The sequence below is a fragment of the Protomyctophum bolini genome (genome assembly GCF_963924005.1).
Source record: "Protomyctophum bolini genome assembly, chromosome: 20".
Lineage (NCBI taxonomy): Eukaryota > Metazoa > Chordata > Actinopteri > Myctophiformes > Myctophidae > Protomyctophum > Protomyctophum bolini.
This window is the reverse complement of record NC_137881.1, coordinates 24,403,431-24,416,623: the sequence shown is the minus strand read 5'-3', so window position 1 is coordinate 24,416,623 and position 13,193 is coordinate 24,403,431. Positions and strand designations below refer to the sequence as shown.

Genomic DNA, 13,193 nt, shown 5'->3' with positions numbered 1-13,193 from the left:
TGATTACCTCTACACAAATCCTCTGCTCCAAAAATAGCTGATCTACAAGCTCAAAACACCTAACTGCAAGGCCTTGTGAGCTTGTAGATCAGCTATTTGTGGCTAATGTTCCCCTCAGAATAGGGTTAGGGTTTAAGTAAAATCTACTGCACTATACTTAAATACAATGTTATTTTTTTACTTTACTGGAGTATTTCCCCTTAGATTACTGTTCTGAATCCTAAGAGTTTTATGAAAAAACGTTGCTATAGCGAAAACAAAAGAAATCCCAATTTTAGTGTGTTCACTGTTGAATACGTTATCTTATAAGGGTCTTGTTTCCATTGTGATCCATACTCAATTCATCAATAAAAAACCCAGAACCCCCCTCAACAAAAAGATTATAACTGAAAGTTTTATTTAAACACAATATACTAACTAGCCTACCTATAATCCCACAGATTACAGAAGCTTTTCCATTAGCAAGGATTTTGTTTAATGTGAAAAGTCCTCAAATTCAGATGAATCCAGGCTGTATCCTATATTAAAATTGCCTAATAAGTGGATGGTGGGTGGACATCTGGACTTAGTTGCATACATTGGGGCACTACAGCAGTGTTTAACATTTCCATTGGTGGAAAGTAACTAAGAACATTTACTCAAGTACTGTATTTATGTAAGTGTATATAGGTACTTTTACTTTACTGTCTGGACGTATTTGCCATTTTCAATTATTTTACTTCTACTCCACTACATCAAGGTACATAAGGTTTCTTCGACTATGCATGCACCTCTTGGTGGCATCAGGTATGGTCGCCCCTAAACCATTTCTGCCGACCTCAAAAGAAAATATAGTACTTTTTACTCCACTACAATTGCTTAGCCTAACTTTGATTAGACAAACATAACTGATAAATGATGTTGCATTATGTTAATCTACCCTGCGCATACATTCATTAAAATAAGACCCCTTTTTACCAACGGCAGCATTGATTGATTGAATATTTTAACCGTTTGCAGAATCTACATCTTCTAGATTCTACAGCTCTATAGTTGATCTACAAGCTCACAAGCTTTGTAGATTGGCTATTTTCAGCAAATATTAGCCCCAGAATAGGAATGCAAGGGTTTGAGTGGTGCTGGCTAATTTAGACAGTGAGTGTACAAATGGTAACCAAATGGACCAAAGTGTGTGTTTGCTGCTACTCTGTTCATCGCCTGTGAACAAAAGAAGCAGGTTTTTCCCACCATAAAAGGAACAACTGCTGCAATTTCCATAGCATGTTGTTGGCCTGTTGCTAAAATAGCTGAAAGTATTGGAACAGGCAATCACAAATAACACGGAAGATACATGCTTCTGATGGGAAAGCGCCTCTTCTGAGAGGGCTTCTTTAGACTTTGAAGGCCCACAAGTATGTGGAAGAGCAGGGGTGAAACCCCACGTCTTCACCCCCACACAGGATGTGAGGGTTCCCTCACAGCCGAACTAACTGCATGTCTCTGGAAGTCAAAGCGTGTGTTCACTCACTTCAAAGCAGAGGTGGGGGAGTAATGACTTACGTTTACTCGGATACATTTATTTAACTACTTAAACCTCCTATATACTTAGTTGACCGGAGTCCTCCAGCACTTTATATATGCGCATGCATAAAGTGAGTGGCCAATAGAGTGGCACAGTTAGTGCCACAGTAAGTTTAACGTCGTTTAATGCAATCAGATATATGAATTTTCTGTTGGGAATAGGATGTATGGGATTTCAAGGCCAGAAAGTATTTTTTGCCACTCAGGTGGTGTTCACGCATTACTTTGGGGAATGATGATGATGTCAAGTGCTGCAAGTGCATACCCTCTAAGACAGTGGTTTTCAACCAGTGGCCCGGGGACCACCAGTGGGCCTTGAGGGGGTTCCAGGTGGTCCCCAGCTGAATGATGTAGAGTTGGTAACGAAATGGACCCTTATATTATTAGATCTTTAACTCTTGAGAGCATAAATTGAAACCAAATGGACCTGTACGGGTACATTACATCTGCATTACCGTACTTAATTTACAAAATGTCTACACAATTCCAGAATGTAGATGAATTCTTGTTTTGATCAACGTTTGCCAACAGCCTGGAATTGTGAATTTGACAAAATCTTTATCGAACGATAACAAAATATTATTTTGTTTTTGGGTCTGAGAGGCTAAATCTCATGATCAAACGGTGGTCCGTGGATCAATGTCAAATAAAAAATGGGCCTCGATATGAAAAGGGTTGAAAACCACTGTTCTAAGAGAGATCCCTCCAAATATATTCCAAGATCTACAAAGTCACAATGCGCTGCACTGCAACATGTTGTGCATATAAGCTTGTATTTTGGCAATTCAGATGGCTGTGTAGTTCATCCCAAAATATAGGGTCGCTAGGTTTCAAGTGGTTTATTACAGTTTTGAATAAATTACCGATATACTAGTAAGGATAGTTTTTTAATAACATGTTTTTCTTTCAATTTTCTTATTTATTTTTCCAAAATCAAAATCTTACTTACTATTGTACCCATTTTGTATTCAATGCCCATTGTGTGTGCTTGTAAGACATACAGTTCAGTAGATTTTAAGTTAACCCACCTCTGCTCCAAATCTTCCATCCATCCTATAGCTAGCCCTAACACACACACACACACACACACACACACACACACACACACACACACACACACACACACACACACACACACACACACACACACACACACACACACACACACACACACACACACACACACACACACACACACACACACACACACACACACACACACACACACACACACACACACACACACACACACACACACACACACACACACACACACACACACACACACACACACACACACACACACACACACACACACACACAGATGGCGGAGGAAACCATGCAAAGCACCAACCTGCACACCGGGAGCAATTAGGGGTCTTGCTCAAGGACACTTCAACACTAGCCTGAGGTCGAACTGGGAACCTCACGGTTCCCATCCGGCTGCTCTACTGGCCACACTTCAACTGAGCCACTGCCGCCACTTATAGTCAGCTTAGTTTTAATTTAGTATTCATCAGTGGAAAAAAGGCAGTCGACCAACATTTTTCGTCACAGAAGTCAACAGCAACAGCGCCCCCTACCTGTGTGCCTGTAGCTGACGTCCCCGGCGAGCAGGTGGTCCTGGGCGAAGCGGTCGACCACAGTGCTCCCCCTCAGCACCACGCCGTGGTACGGCTGCCGGGCGATCAGGTAGACCAGCGTGGCGTTGTCGCTGTCTGGGTCCGTGGCGAACACGTACTCGGCCGTGATGAGCGCCCAGCCCCCCTCGGCGCAGCGGAGGAGGGGCTTCAGGCCCGACGCCACCACGGGGACCTGGTCGTTGACGGGACGCACCTGGAAGGAGGCACAGCGCCGAAACGAGTCGTCGTCATTTAAAACACATGGAACCAAATGAACCCATAATATATTGGATTATAATTATATACTGTAGACTGTAGTGATGAATTGCTGTACCTTCACTTGCATGAGGAAATCGACAGGGTTGATGCCGTCTGTGGCAGTGAATTCAATGACATCCTCCACAGTCTCTGAGCTGTCATGATTATACCTGCAAGAACATCACACAGAAACAATATGTCAAGCTGCTAAATTGGAACTATATTAGTTCTAAAACAAACTTTATATAATGGTGTCATTCATTATTCATTATTCTATTTTACAATTATTGTGGTAAACAATATCATACACAAAATGCATGTTCTCATTATGACCATCATTATGCTCCAAAAGTGTTTAATTTAATTTCATTTATTTATTAAAAAACATGAAGCATAATAGCTTGCTGCTTATCATAAATGGAAATTGGAAAACTATATTTCCGTGAACGGAAAAAGGATGACAGCTTCCGTTCTCGGATTTCGGGAGGTGTAGTTCCAGACTCTATATACTGTAGCATTCGGAGATTGTGGAATAGTTGTCTGGCTATGCCAGACTATGTCTAAGCTGACTTCAAAGCTTTTCAGGTGGTGTAACAGTGAATCATATCTAACCTGACTTTAAGGCCTTTCAGCTGGTCCACGGTGAAAGCCTGGCCCGGCTGCAGGGGTCTTCCGTCCAGCCACAGAGCTCCGTGACGAGGTGGTCTCCTCAGACGGACCTCCAGGCTCTGCTCCATGGAGTCTATGTCAGACAGCAGCAGGTGTTCAGGACCCAGACGGCACTCTGAACCCTCGTCCACCGTCAGAGCGCTGGTCCTCACCTAGAAGACAGCGGTGGAACTAAGTACTAGTTACAAGTAAATGTTTGTGTTATGTTGAAACATGTTACTGCGTATAATTCTGTTACCTCTGGGGGCTGGTTGTTCACTGTGTTATGTTGAAACATGTTACTGCGTATAATTCTTTTACCTCTGGGGGCTGGTTGTCCACGGGAACCAGAGTGACGTTGAAACAGACCCCGGTGATGGTGTGTCCCAGCTGGTTGGTGATGGACAGCACAAACTGGACATGCTGCGGGTAGGGACCGATGTCCAGGCTGGGAGGCATGTAGGCTATCTTCATGAAGTTCACCGCATGCTGTGAGGACCACAGACAAAATTTTAATATAAATGTATTTAGTTTCAGTCATCTGAGTCTAATTTCAGTCGACTAAATATTGACAGTTGATTTAGTCGACCAAAATGTTGGCAGGCCTTGGTGGCATCGTAATGGCTGATTTTAGACTGGGTTGCATATTGAAAATAGCTGATCTAAAGTACAAGCTCACAACGCGTCGCAGTGTGAATGGAGTGTTGTTGGTCTGTTATTTTGCTGAAATCAGAAAATGGCAGAAAACCGCTCCATTCCCTTTGAAATGTATTTGCAGAATCCACCCTCATAGATAGAATAAAAGTGTGGTGTGATCGTGCCCTTATATAAACTATAAAAATAAAGAATCACACTCGTGTGAAGTGAGGGGCACAGCAAGGACAGTATTTATATCAGCCTTATGACTTCTTACATTGTACTGCCCTAAACAAACATTAAAGTCCATAGACTTAGGCTGCCAGATGACGTAATTTCGGTAAGGCAAAGGCTAGCACCCTCACTAGTGAAGTGAGGGGCGCTAATCTATTAAAGTCAGGTGATTTAACGGTGCCAACACAAACATTAAATTCTCTTAATGGCATTTAATGTTTGTGACGTAAATTTTCCCTTCATCGTCAATGGCGTTTATAAAACAAACATTGAACTAAAGACAAACATTAAACCTGTATATAGGAGGGGCTAGCGCCCCTCAAAAATCGACAAAGTAACTAGTAACTCGAGTTTTCAAATCAATGTACTGGAGTGAAAGCACAATATTTGGAACCAAGATGTAGTGGAGTAGTACAAATAATTCAAAATGTTACTTAATACAGTACTTAAGTAAATGTACTTAGTTACTTTCCACCACTGATTACCTGGGTGAAGAGTCTCAACACGGGTGCACTGGGGTCCTTGGTGAACTTGGGGATACTGTCGACCAGGAACAGCCTCCCAGCGTCCACACCACTGCTCAAACACAGAAACAGTGGTTCATTGTGTTATTCGCAGTATAGTATAGGGCTGCACTGCAATATTAGGAAACCGTACAGTATGACAATAACATTGTTGAATATTGCCATGGTGATATCGACTGTATTACTTAAACAAATGTTATACAGTAATACAGCTTGAATGTTTTTCTGCCTTAGATTAGGTACCATGGAAAAAAGCGGAACTCAAGTCTGTTTTCATAAGACTATATGTGATATTCCTATGTTAGGCATATCGGCTTGAAAGAAAACAATAACGGTGCCGGAGATTAGCTGCAGGTAACGGACGGACGGACACACGTCACGCACACACGGACACACGGACTGAGGGAAAAACATACGCTCTCCCCAAGCCAAGAAAAAAGGTAAATGGTCAAATGGATGAAAAAATAAATAAAAAATAGCAAAGAAAATAATCGTAGGACTACATTGGTTAATCCATTAAGACCTGAGGCCGATTCTACAAATCATATGTCGGGTGGAAAGCTCATATTATGTTCAAAACTCTTTCAGGATTCAAATTCAAAAACAGCAAAAGTACAAGCTTGAAACGCGTGGCTTCACGCTGCGTTTCAAGCTTGTAGATCTGCTACTTTTGATGATTTCACGTGACGCTGTCGTATGATCACGTAGGGCGTTAATTTGCAGCTGGAAAAAAAAAAAAAAGTTCGAATAATTATGAAAAGAAAAGGTTTAATACCTTCCAAATCCTACGAGTTTTCTGAAAACTTTATGTTGCTATATAGCCTACTCTACTGTATACAATAGCTCAAATCTAAAATGACACAGATGCTTTCCCGGTTTGTGAAACAGTGAAACATGGGGGTGCATTCAGACATGCTAACCCGTGCGGGCCGGTGTAGAAGGGTGGAGTGGTGACGGTGTAGGTCAGCTCGCTGTCCGGAGACTCTTGGTCCACGAAGTGGAGGTGCTGGCGGGTCAGATGGATCACATCCGTCTCTTTGACCAGCAGGCAGCGGGTCGCGCCCGCAACCTCTCTGGGAGGCTGGTCCGGAACGGGTTCGATGTGCACCACTATCACCTGTACGAAGGAGAGAACCATAGAAACGCTTTCACTGCTGCAGTTCATTGGAGCGACCTGTATCACGTCGGGAGGGCGGACGTGCGTCGGAAGTGCGGAAGGCACTATCCGGTTCATGTCTCAGGTCTATTTAGGAGGTATTGTTAACCCACCTGAGGCTCAGAGAGGTTGGGAGGGTCGTGGAAGTCCGACAGAACCACCTCGAAGGAGTCGTGGAACACCTCGGAGCCCAGGTGACGGTAGTAGACCATGGAGAGGGACAGGTCCTTCTGGAGGAAGTGGCTGACAGGATAGCCTGAATGGAAGAATAAAAGAATGGGCAAACATGAGGAAACATACTTTTTGGCTTCACTATGATACATTTTTATACGCCGTTTATAAACTGCTGGACCTCTCAGTGCCAAAAGTATTTTGTTGAAAAATACTGTCACTGTTTTTTTGAGGGCCTATGCCCAGCTTTGTATGTTTGTGTGTACCCCATATAGCAATGATTTGATTGGCTGAGTGCCCCATAGCAATGATTTGATTGGCTGAGCAAAGTATGTATTGAGGATAAAAAAGTGTGCGGAATGCGATGATGTATGATGCTAAGAGCGTGGCAGCGCCCCTCACTTCACACAGGTGTGATTATTATTAATATATATTATTAATACTTTTTTAACATTTAACTGCATAATGTACATCTTTGCCAACATTAGGTCTTAGGTCCTGGCCAAGATTACATTCTCTTGCAGTCTGACCTATAGATTACATTATCTTGTAGTCTGGCCTATAGATTATGTTCTCCGTTCTTACGTGTGTCCTAACCTGTGAGTCCCGGTCCCGGTATCTTCATGATCTCCCCGGCCTGCGGGGACCGCGTGACGTTGTAGAGGATGTAGTCATCGCTGGAGTCGGCGTCGGACGCCTGCAGCACGGAGCCTCGCAGCAGAGCCGTGCTCCCCTCCGGGAGCTCCAGCAGCATGTTGGTGATGAGGAACGGAGGACTGTCGTCCTGGAAGGGAACAGACACCAGGTTTATAGTGGTATAAAGGAGGACTGTCGTCCTGGAAGGGAACAGACACCAGGTTTAGTGGTATAAAGGAGGACTGTCGTCCTGGAAGGGAACAGACACCAGGTTTATAGTGGTATAAAGGAGGACTGTCGTCCTGGAAGGGAACAGACACCAGGTTTAGTGGTATAAAGGAGGACTGTCGTCCTGGAAGGGAACAGACACCAGGTTTAGTGGTATAAAGGAGGACTGTCGTCCTGGAAGGGAACAGACACCAGGTTTATAGTGGTATAAAGGAGGACTGTCGTCCTGGAAGGGAACAGACACCAGGTTTAGTGGTATAAAGGAGGACTGTCGTCCTGGAAGGGAACAGACACCAGGTTTAGTGGTATAAAGGAGGACTGTCGTCCTGGAAGGGAACAGACACCAGGTTTAGTGGTATAAAGGAGGACTGTCGTCCTGGAAGGGAACAGACACCAGGTTTATAGTGGTATAAAGGAGGACTGTCGTCCTGGAAGGGAACAGACACCAGGTTTATAGTGGTATAAAGGAGGACTGTCGTCCTGGAAGGGAACAGACACCAGGTTTAGTGGTATAAAGGAGGACTGTCGTCCTGGAAGGGAACAGACACCAGGTTTAGTGGTATAAAGGAGGACTGTCGTCCTGGAAGGGAACAGACACCAGGTTTATAGTGGTATAAAGGAGGACTGTGGTCCTGGAAGGGAACAGACACCAGGTTTATAGTGGTATAAAGGTGGACTGTCGTCCTGGAAGGGAACAGACACCAGGTTTAGTGGTATAAAGGAGGACTGTCGTCCTGGAAGGGAACAGACACCAGGTTTAGTGGTATAAAGGAGGACTGTCGTCCTGGAAGGGAACAGACACCAGGTTTATAGTGGTATAAAGGAGGACTGTCGTCCTGGAAGGGAACAGACACCAGGTTTAGTGGTATAAAGGAGGACTGTCGTCCTGGAAGGGAACAGACACCTCAAAATGAAATAAAAACTAATGAAAACTGCAAAATGCTCCTAACCTTGGGGAGGACGTATAATAATGCAGGACGGTTTGCTCCTGACCTTGGGGAGGACGTTGATGGGGAACTTGTGTATAAGAATGCATAACGGTTTGCTCCTGACCTTGGGGAGGACGTTGATGGGGAACTTGTGTATAATAATGCAGAACGGTTTGCTCCTGACCTTGGGGAGGACGTTTATTGGGGAACTTGTGTATAAGAATGCATAACTGTTTGCTCCTGACCTTGGGGAGGACGTTGATGGGGAACTTGTGTCGGGTCTGGTGGCGTCCGTCCGTGATGCGGAACACGATGAAGTCCTTGGCGGTGTCGCTGTCGTCGTGGTGATAGTGAACCACGCCCGCTCTGATGTCACTGATGGTGAACAGGAAGCCCTTCCCCCCTGCGGGATTGTCATTTCAGTGTATTTAATATCGTTCTCCTGATTGGTTGGACAGTAGGCCTACCTGTTTACTAAGCAATATATGAATTACAGAATTATATTAAAGTAGGCTACAGAACAAAGACTGTTTCCTTTCGCATCTTTGTTGAAGTAACTGGCTGACTGGCTAAGACTAGTGGTGGTCAGTATACAGTATGTAATTTGACCTCTAACGTCTGACGGTCAGTCTCCCGTACCTCAGGCCATCCACCGTGATGACCCTCATGGTGAGGGGGTTAGGGTCAGTCAGGCTCAGGGTCAGTCTACAATATGTTATGTGTGCTATTTGACCTCTAACCTCTGACGGTCAGCCTCCCGTACCTCAGGCTGTCCACCGTGATGACCCTCATGGTGCCCAGGGTTAGGGTCAGTCAGGGTTAGGGTCAGTCTACAATATGTTATGCGTGTTATTTGACCTCTAACCTCTGACGGTCAGCCTCCCGTGCGTCAGTCCGTCCACCGTGATGATCCTCACGGCGTCCAGGTTGTCGTTGTCCACGATCTGCAGCTGGTCCCACGTGATTGGTCGAGACTGTCCCTCCAATAGGCTGAGACCTGAGAATACATGGTCATTCAGACCTTGTGATTGGACCAGACTGTATGACAAACAACTTAAATATACAAAGAAATCACTGATACAGTTTATTTTAATAATTTTTTCTTTCCCAAAAAAATGACAAAATAGCAGAAAGTTTGAGAAATGTTTGAAAATCTATGGACGTTTCTTAACATGGAAAACGATTGACGATTATGCAAAAAGTAATTATGTATTATCTCAAATAATTGCGATTAGGTGATTATGTAATAATGGTGACAGGCCTACGGACTGGACAATGATCCAAAATCAGACGTTTTGTGCCGTTTCAAGATCACACTTGGTTTCACACAATGTTTCAGTTTTATTTTCAGGCAGATGATTGATTTCACAACTGTACACAGCCCACAAGAGTTGAATTCCGCCATATACTTCCTTATCAACTTCAGTTTGAAGTGAAACTAAAACTAATTACCCATGTTCCAGGACACTCTGGGAGCATTGGTGTGTGAGTTCCTCACAGACATGTGAACGGTGATCTCTGCGCTCCTCTCAAAGAACAAGTCATGGACCACAAACTCTACCTGGAGATAGAGAGAGAGAGAGAGAGAGAGAGAGATTATTCATTTACCCAAGAACACTAAACCCAAATCTTATTTCTAATCAAAATATATTGAAGTACAACAATACATGGCAATTTGAGGGGGGAGGTGTATTTTGAAAATATTCCTGAAAAAGATAAATGGAGCTGGGAACTTCTCCTTTGGTCCACCCATTCCTGGGACTTGAGAAAAAAAAAAAGCCTGTTGTGGGATAATGGGATTTTTTTTAACGTTATATCACTAAACATGGGTGAAATTCATCCGGACACCTGCCTGTAGAAAATAACAGGGATGTGGGCAGGGAAACAAACCTACCTTCTATGATGTCTCTGAGCATCATGGACAGACCCACCCACTTCAGACACGAACAACATTATGAAAATTACAAAAATATAATAATCACCCGTGTTTAGTGTTCTAAAGTTAAAATAAGTCTTGGATTGTAGCTTTGTGAAACTCAATGCACTACTGAAAAACACGCTCTCTTTTAATTTGAAAGGAATAGCGTATTTATTCCACTAGCCTATTTACCTCATCAGTGGCGTGCACAGACATTTTGAGGGGCAGGTGCTCAAGGAACAGCCAGCTGCCTTAACAGTGTGTGAGATTTATAGATTTTGGAGCATAACTAACATATTGTGTCACCATGGGCCATGCACATGCTGTACACTACAAAACAAAAGCAACGCTGCTGTACCTCATAGTTCCTGCGCTGGGCGTGGGAGGAGTTGGGCGGCTGGTAGCCGATCAGCATGTGGTTGAGGTCCAGCCAGGTGAAGGAGGTGACGGGCCGGGTGTGGTCCGACAGGTGGGTGATGAAGCCCTCGGCGGGAGGCCTGGTGACGTTGAACACCAGCAGCTGCTGGGGGGTCTCGGGGTCCTCTGCGTCCAGCGTGGCGGTGGACAGAGGGGTCAGCACGAACTGGTCCACCTCCAGGATGAACGCCGACATGAAGGACGGCCTGGGAGGCTGGTTGGGCACGGCGCCCCCGAGCACCCGCACCGGGAGCCACGCCCGCTCCGACTGCACGCACGCACGCACGCACACACACACACACACACACCGGAAAACATAAATGACCCTATAACCTAGCACTGGGATCCACATCGCTCCGACTGGGGTGCGCATACGTTGGTTAGACATATGTACCAACACCAACATACAGTCATTAGTCAGACAAACCCGTGCTGTGGGTTAAAAATCACCCGTGGCACATGCGTGGCGGTCGGATGAAAACTAATCTGTGCTGCGGGTTAAAAATCACTTGTGTCTTCCTGGGAGGTTAGGGTTTGGGGAGGGTGTCTGACTCATGGTGTGTCTGACTGTTGGTATGTTTAACTAAACACATGCACATGCACTTATGTAATTTAGGTAGCATTTTACAGTATGTAGATAGCACTCTAGTGTATACACATAGTTTCATTATATAGATATTCCACTGTTAGACGGATGTTAGGTTCTGAGCTTACGTATGATTCTTGATGCCAATTTTTTATGTATTTGATGTATTACCAAGTGTTGTTCTTGCTTAGCTGTAATTCGCTGTCTGTACCTAAATTGTAAATTGTAAGTAACAAAGTGATACTGACAGAGCCACGGTACCTGATAGACGCTGCCGCTCCGGATGTCCTTGAGGTCAAGAGTGATGGAGATGTAGTCCAGGTCCGGAGAGGGAGGGCTTGTGTGCTGGTACCTCACCCCCATCAGCAGGAAGTCCTCACAGGGAACCCTGGTCACCTTCACCAGCTTCAGGCCCTTCAGGCAGTCCTCGCTCCGACACATGGCTCTGGCCTGGTTGTCTGTGGTTATACAAGAACAATGTTCTGACACATGGCTCTGGCCTGGTTGTCTGTGGTTATACAAGAACAATGTTCTGACACATGGCTCTGGCCTGGTTGTCTGTGGTTATACAAGAACAATGTTCTGACACATGGCTCTGCCCTTGTTGTCTGTGGTTATACAAGAACAATGTTCTGACACATGGCTCTGCCCTTGTTGTCTGTGGTTATACAAGAACAATGTTCTGACACATGGCTCTGCCCTTGTTATCTGTGGTTATACAAGAACAATGTTCTGACACATGTTGTCTGTGGTTATACAAGAACAATGTTCTGACACATGTCTGTGGTTATACAAGAACAATGTTCTGACACATGTCTGTGGTTATACAAGAACAATGTTCTGACACATGGCTCTGGCCTTGTCGTCTGTGGTTATATAAGAACAATGTTCTGACACATGGCTCTGGCCTTGTTGTCTGTGGTTATACAAGAACAATGTTCTGACACATGGCTCTGCCCTTGTTGTCTGTGGTTATACAAGAACAATGTTCTGACACATGTTGTCTGTGGTTATACAAGAACAATGTTCTGACACATGTTGTCTGTGGTTATACAAGAACAATGTTCTGACACATGTCTGTGGTTATACAAGAACAATGTTCTGACACATGGCTCTGCCCTTGTTGTCTGTGGTTATACAAGAACAATGTTCTGACACATGGCTCTGGCCTGGTTGTCTGTGGTTATATAAGAACAATGTTCTGACACATGTTGTCTGTGGTTATATAAGAACAATGTTCTGACACATGGCTCTGGCCTTGTGGTTAGAGCATGCTGCAGAATAACAGTGAGTCTACGGTACTCCACCTAGCTGTTGGAGCAGAGGGGTGAAGCTCTCGGGCTCGTCTCCTCGGGCGGCGGCCTGGCTGGGTTCTCCGGTGACCAGCTGGCCGTGGGCGGGTAAGTGGGTGAGGTGGGTGTCGACGCGGACGGTGCACTCCACGCTGGACCTCCTGTCGTAGTGGAAGGACAGCACGTCTCCGTCGATGACGCCTGAGAGGCCGTAGAACTCAGGCACCTCCAGGGACTTGGGTCCCAGCTTGATGACGCTGCATTCCGGTTCAGTCACGACCACGTGGAGAGAGAACAGCTCCATGTAGGTGTCTGTCTCTGAGAACCTGCAAGGTTAAAAAACTACAACATTACATCACTCGTCGCTGTGATCAGCTA

At 44.9% G+C, this 13,193-nt stretch overlaps 1 protein-coding gene across 1 annotated transcript in view; it reads right to left on the bottom strand.

Annotated features, from left to right (window-relative positions):
• Positions 1 to 13,193, bottom strand: part of frem1a (Fras1 related extracellular matrix 1a) — a 40,694-nt gene that overhangs the window by 20,989 nt on the left and 6,512 nt on the right. The window contains exons 4-17 of the mRNA XM_080791731.1: positions 12,831 to 13,141; positions 11,785 to 11,981; positions 10,879 to 11,205; positions 10,055 to 10,163; positions 9,468 to 9,599; positions 8,848 to 9,005; positions 7,407 to 7,593; positions 6,752 to 6,894; positions 6,403 to 6,599; positions 5,444 to 5,534; positions 4,410 to 4,577; positions 4,053 to 4,261; positions 3,517 to 3,610; positions 3,144 to 3,396 (exon numbers count right to left, since the gene is read on the bottom strand). Of these exons, the coding sequence (XP_080647857.1) occupies positions 3,144 to 3,396; positions 3,517 to 3,610; positions 4,053 to 4,261; positions 4,410 to 4,577; positions 5,444 to 5,534; positions 6,403 to 6,599; positions 6,752 to 6,894; positions 7,407 to 7,593; positions 8,848 to 9,005; positions 9,468 to 9,599; positions 10,055 to 10,163; positions 10,879 to 11,205; positions 11,785 to 11,981; positions 12,831 to 13,141 (2,576 nt within the window). The remainder of the gene's footprint in view (positions 1 to 3,143; positions 3,397 to 3,516; positions 3,611 to 4,052; positions 4,262 to 4,409; positions 4,578 to 5,443; positions 5,535 to 6,402; positions 6,600 to 6,751; positions 6,895 to 7,406; positions 7,594 to 8,847; positions 9,006 to 9,467; positions 9,600 to 10,054; positions 10,164 to 10,878; positions 11,206 to 11,784; positions 11,982 to 12,830; positions 13,142 to 13,193) is intronic.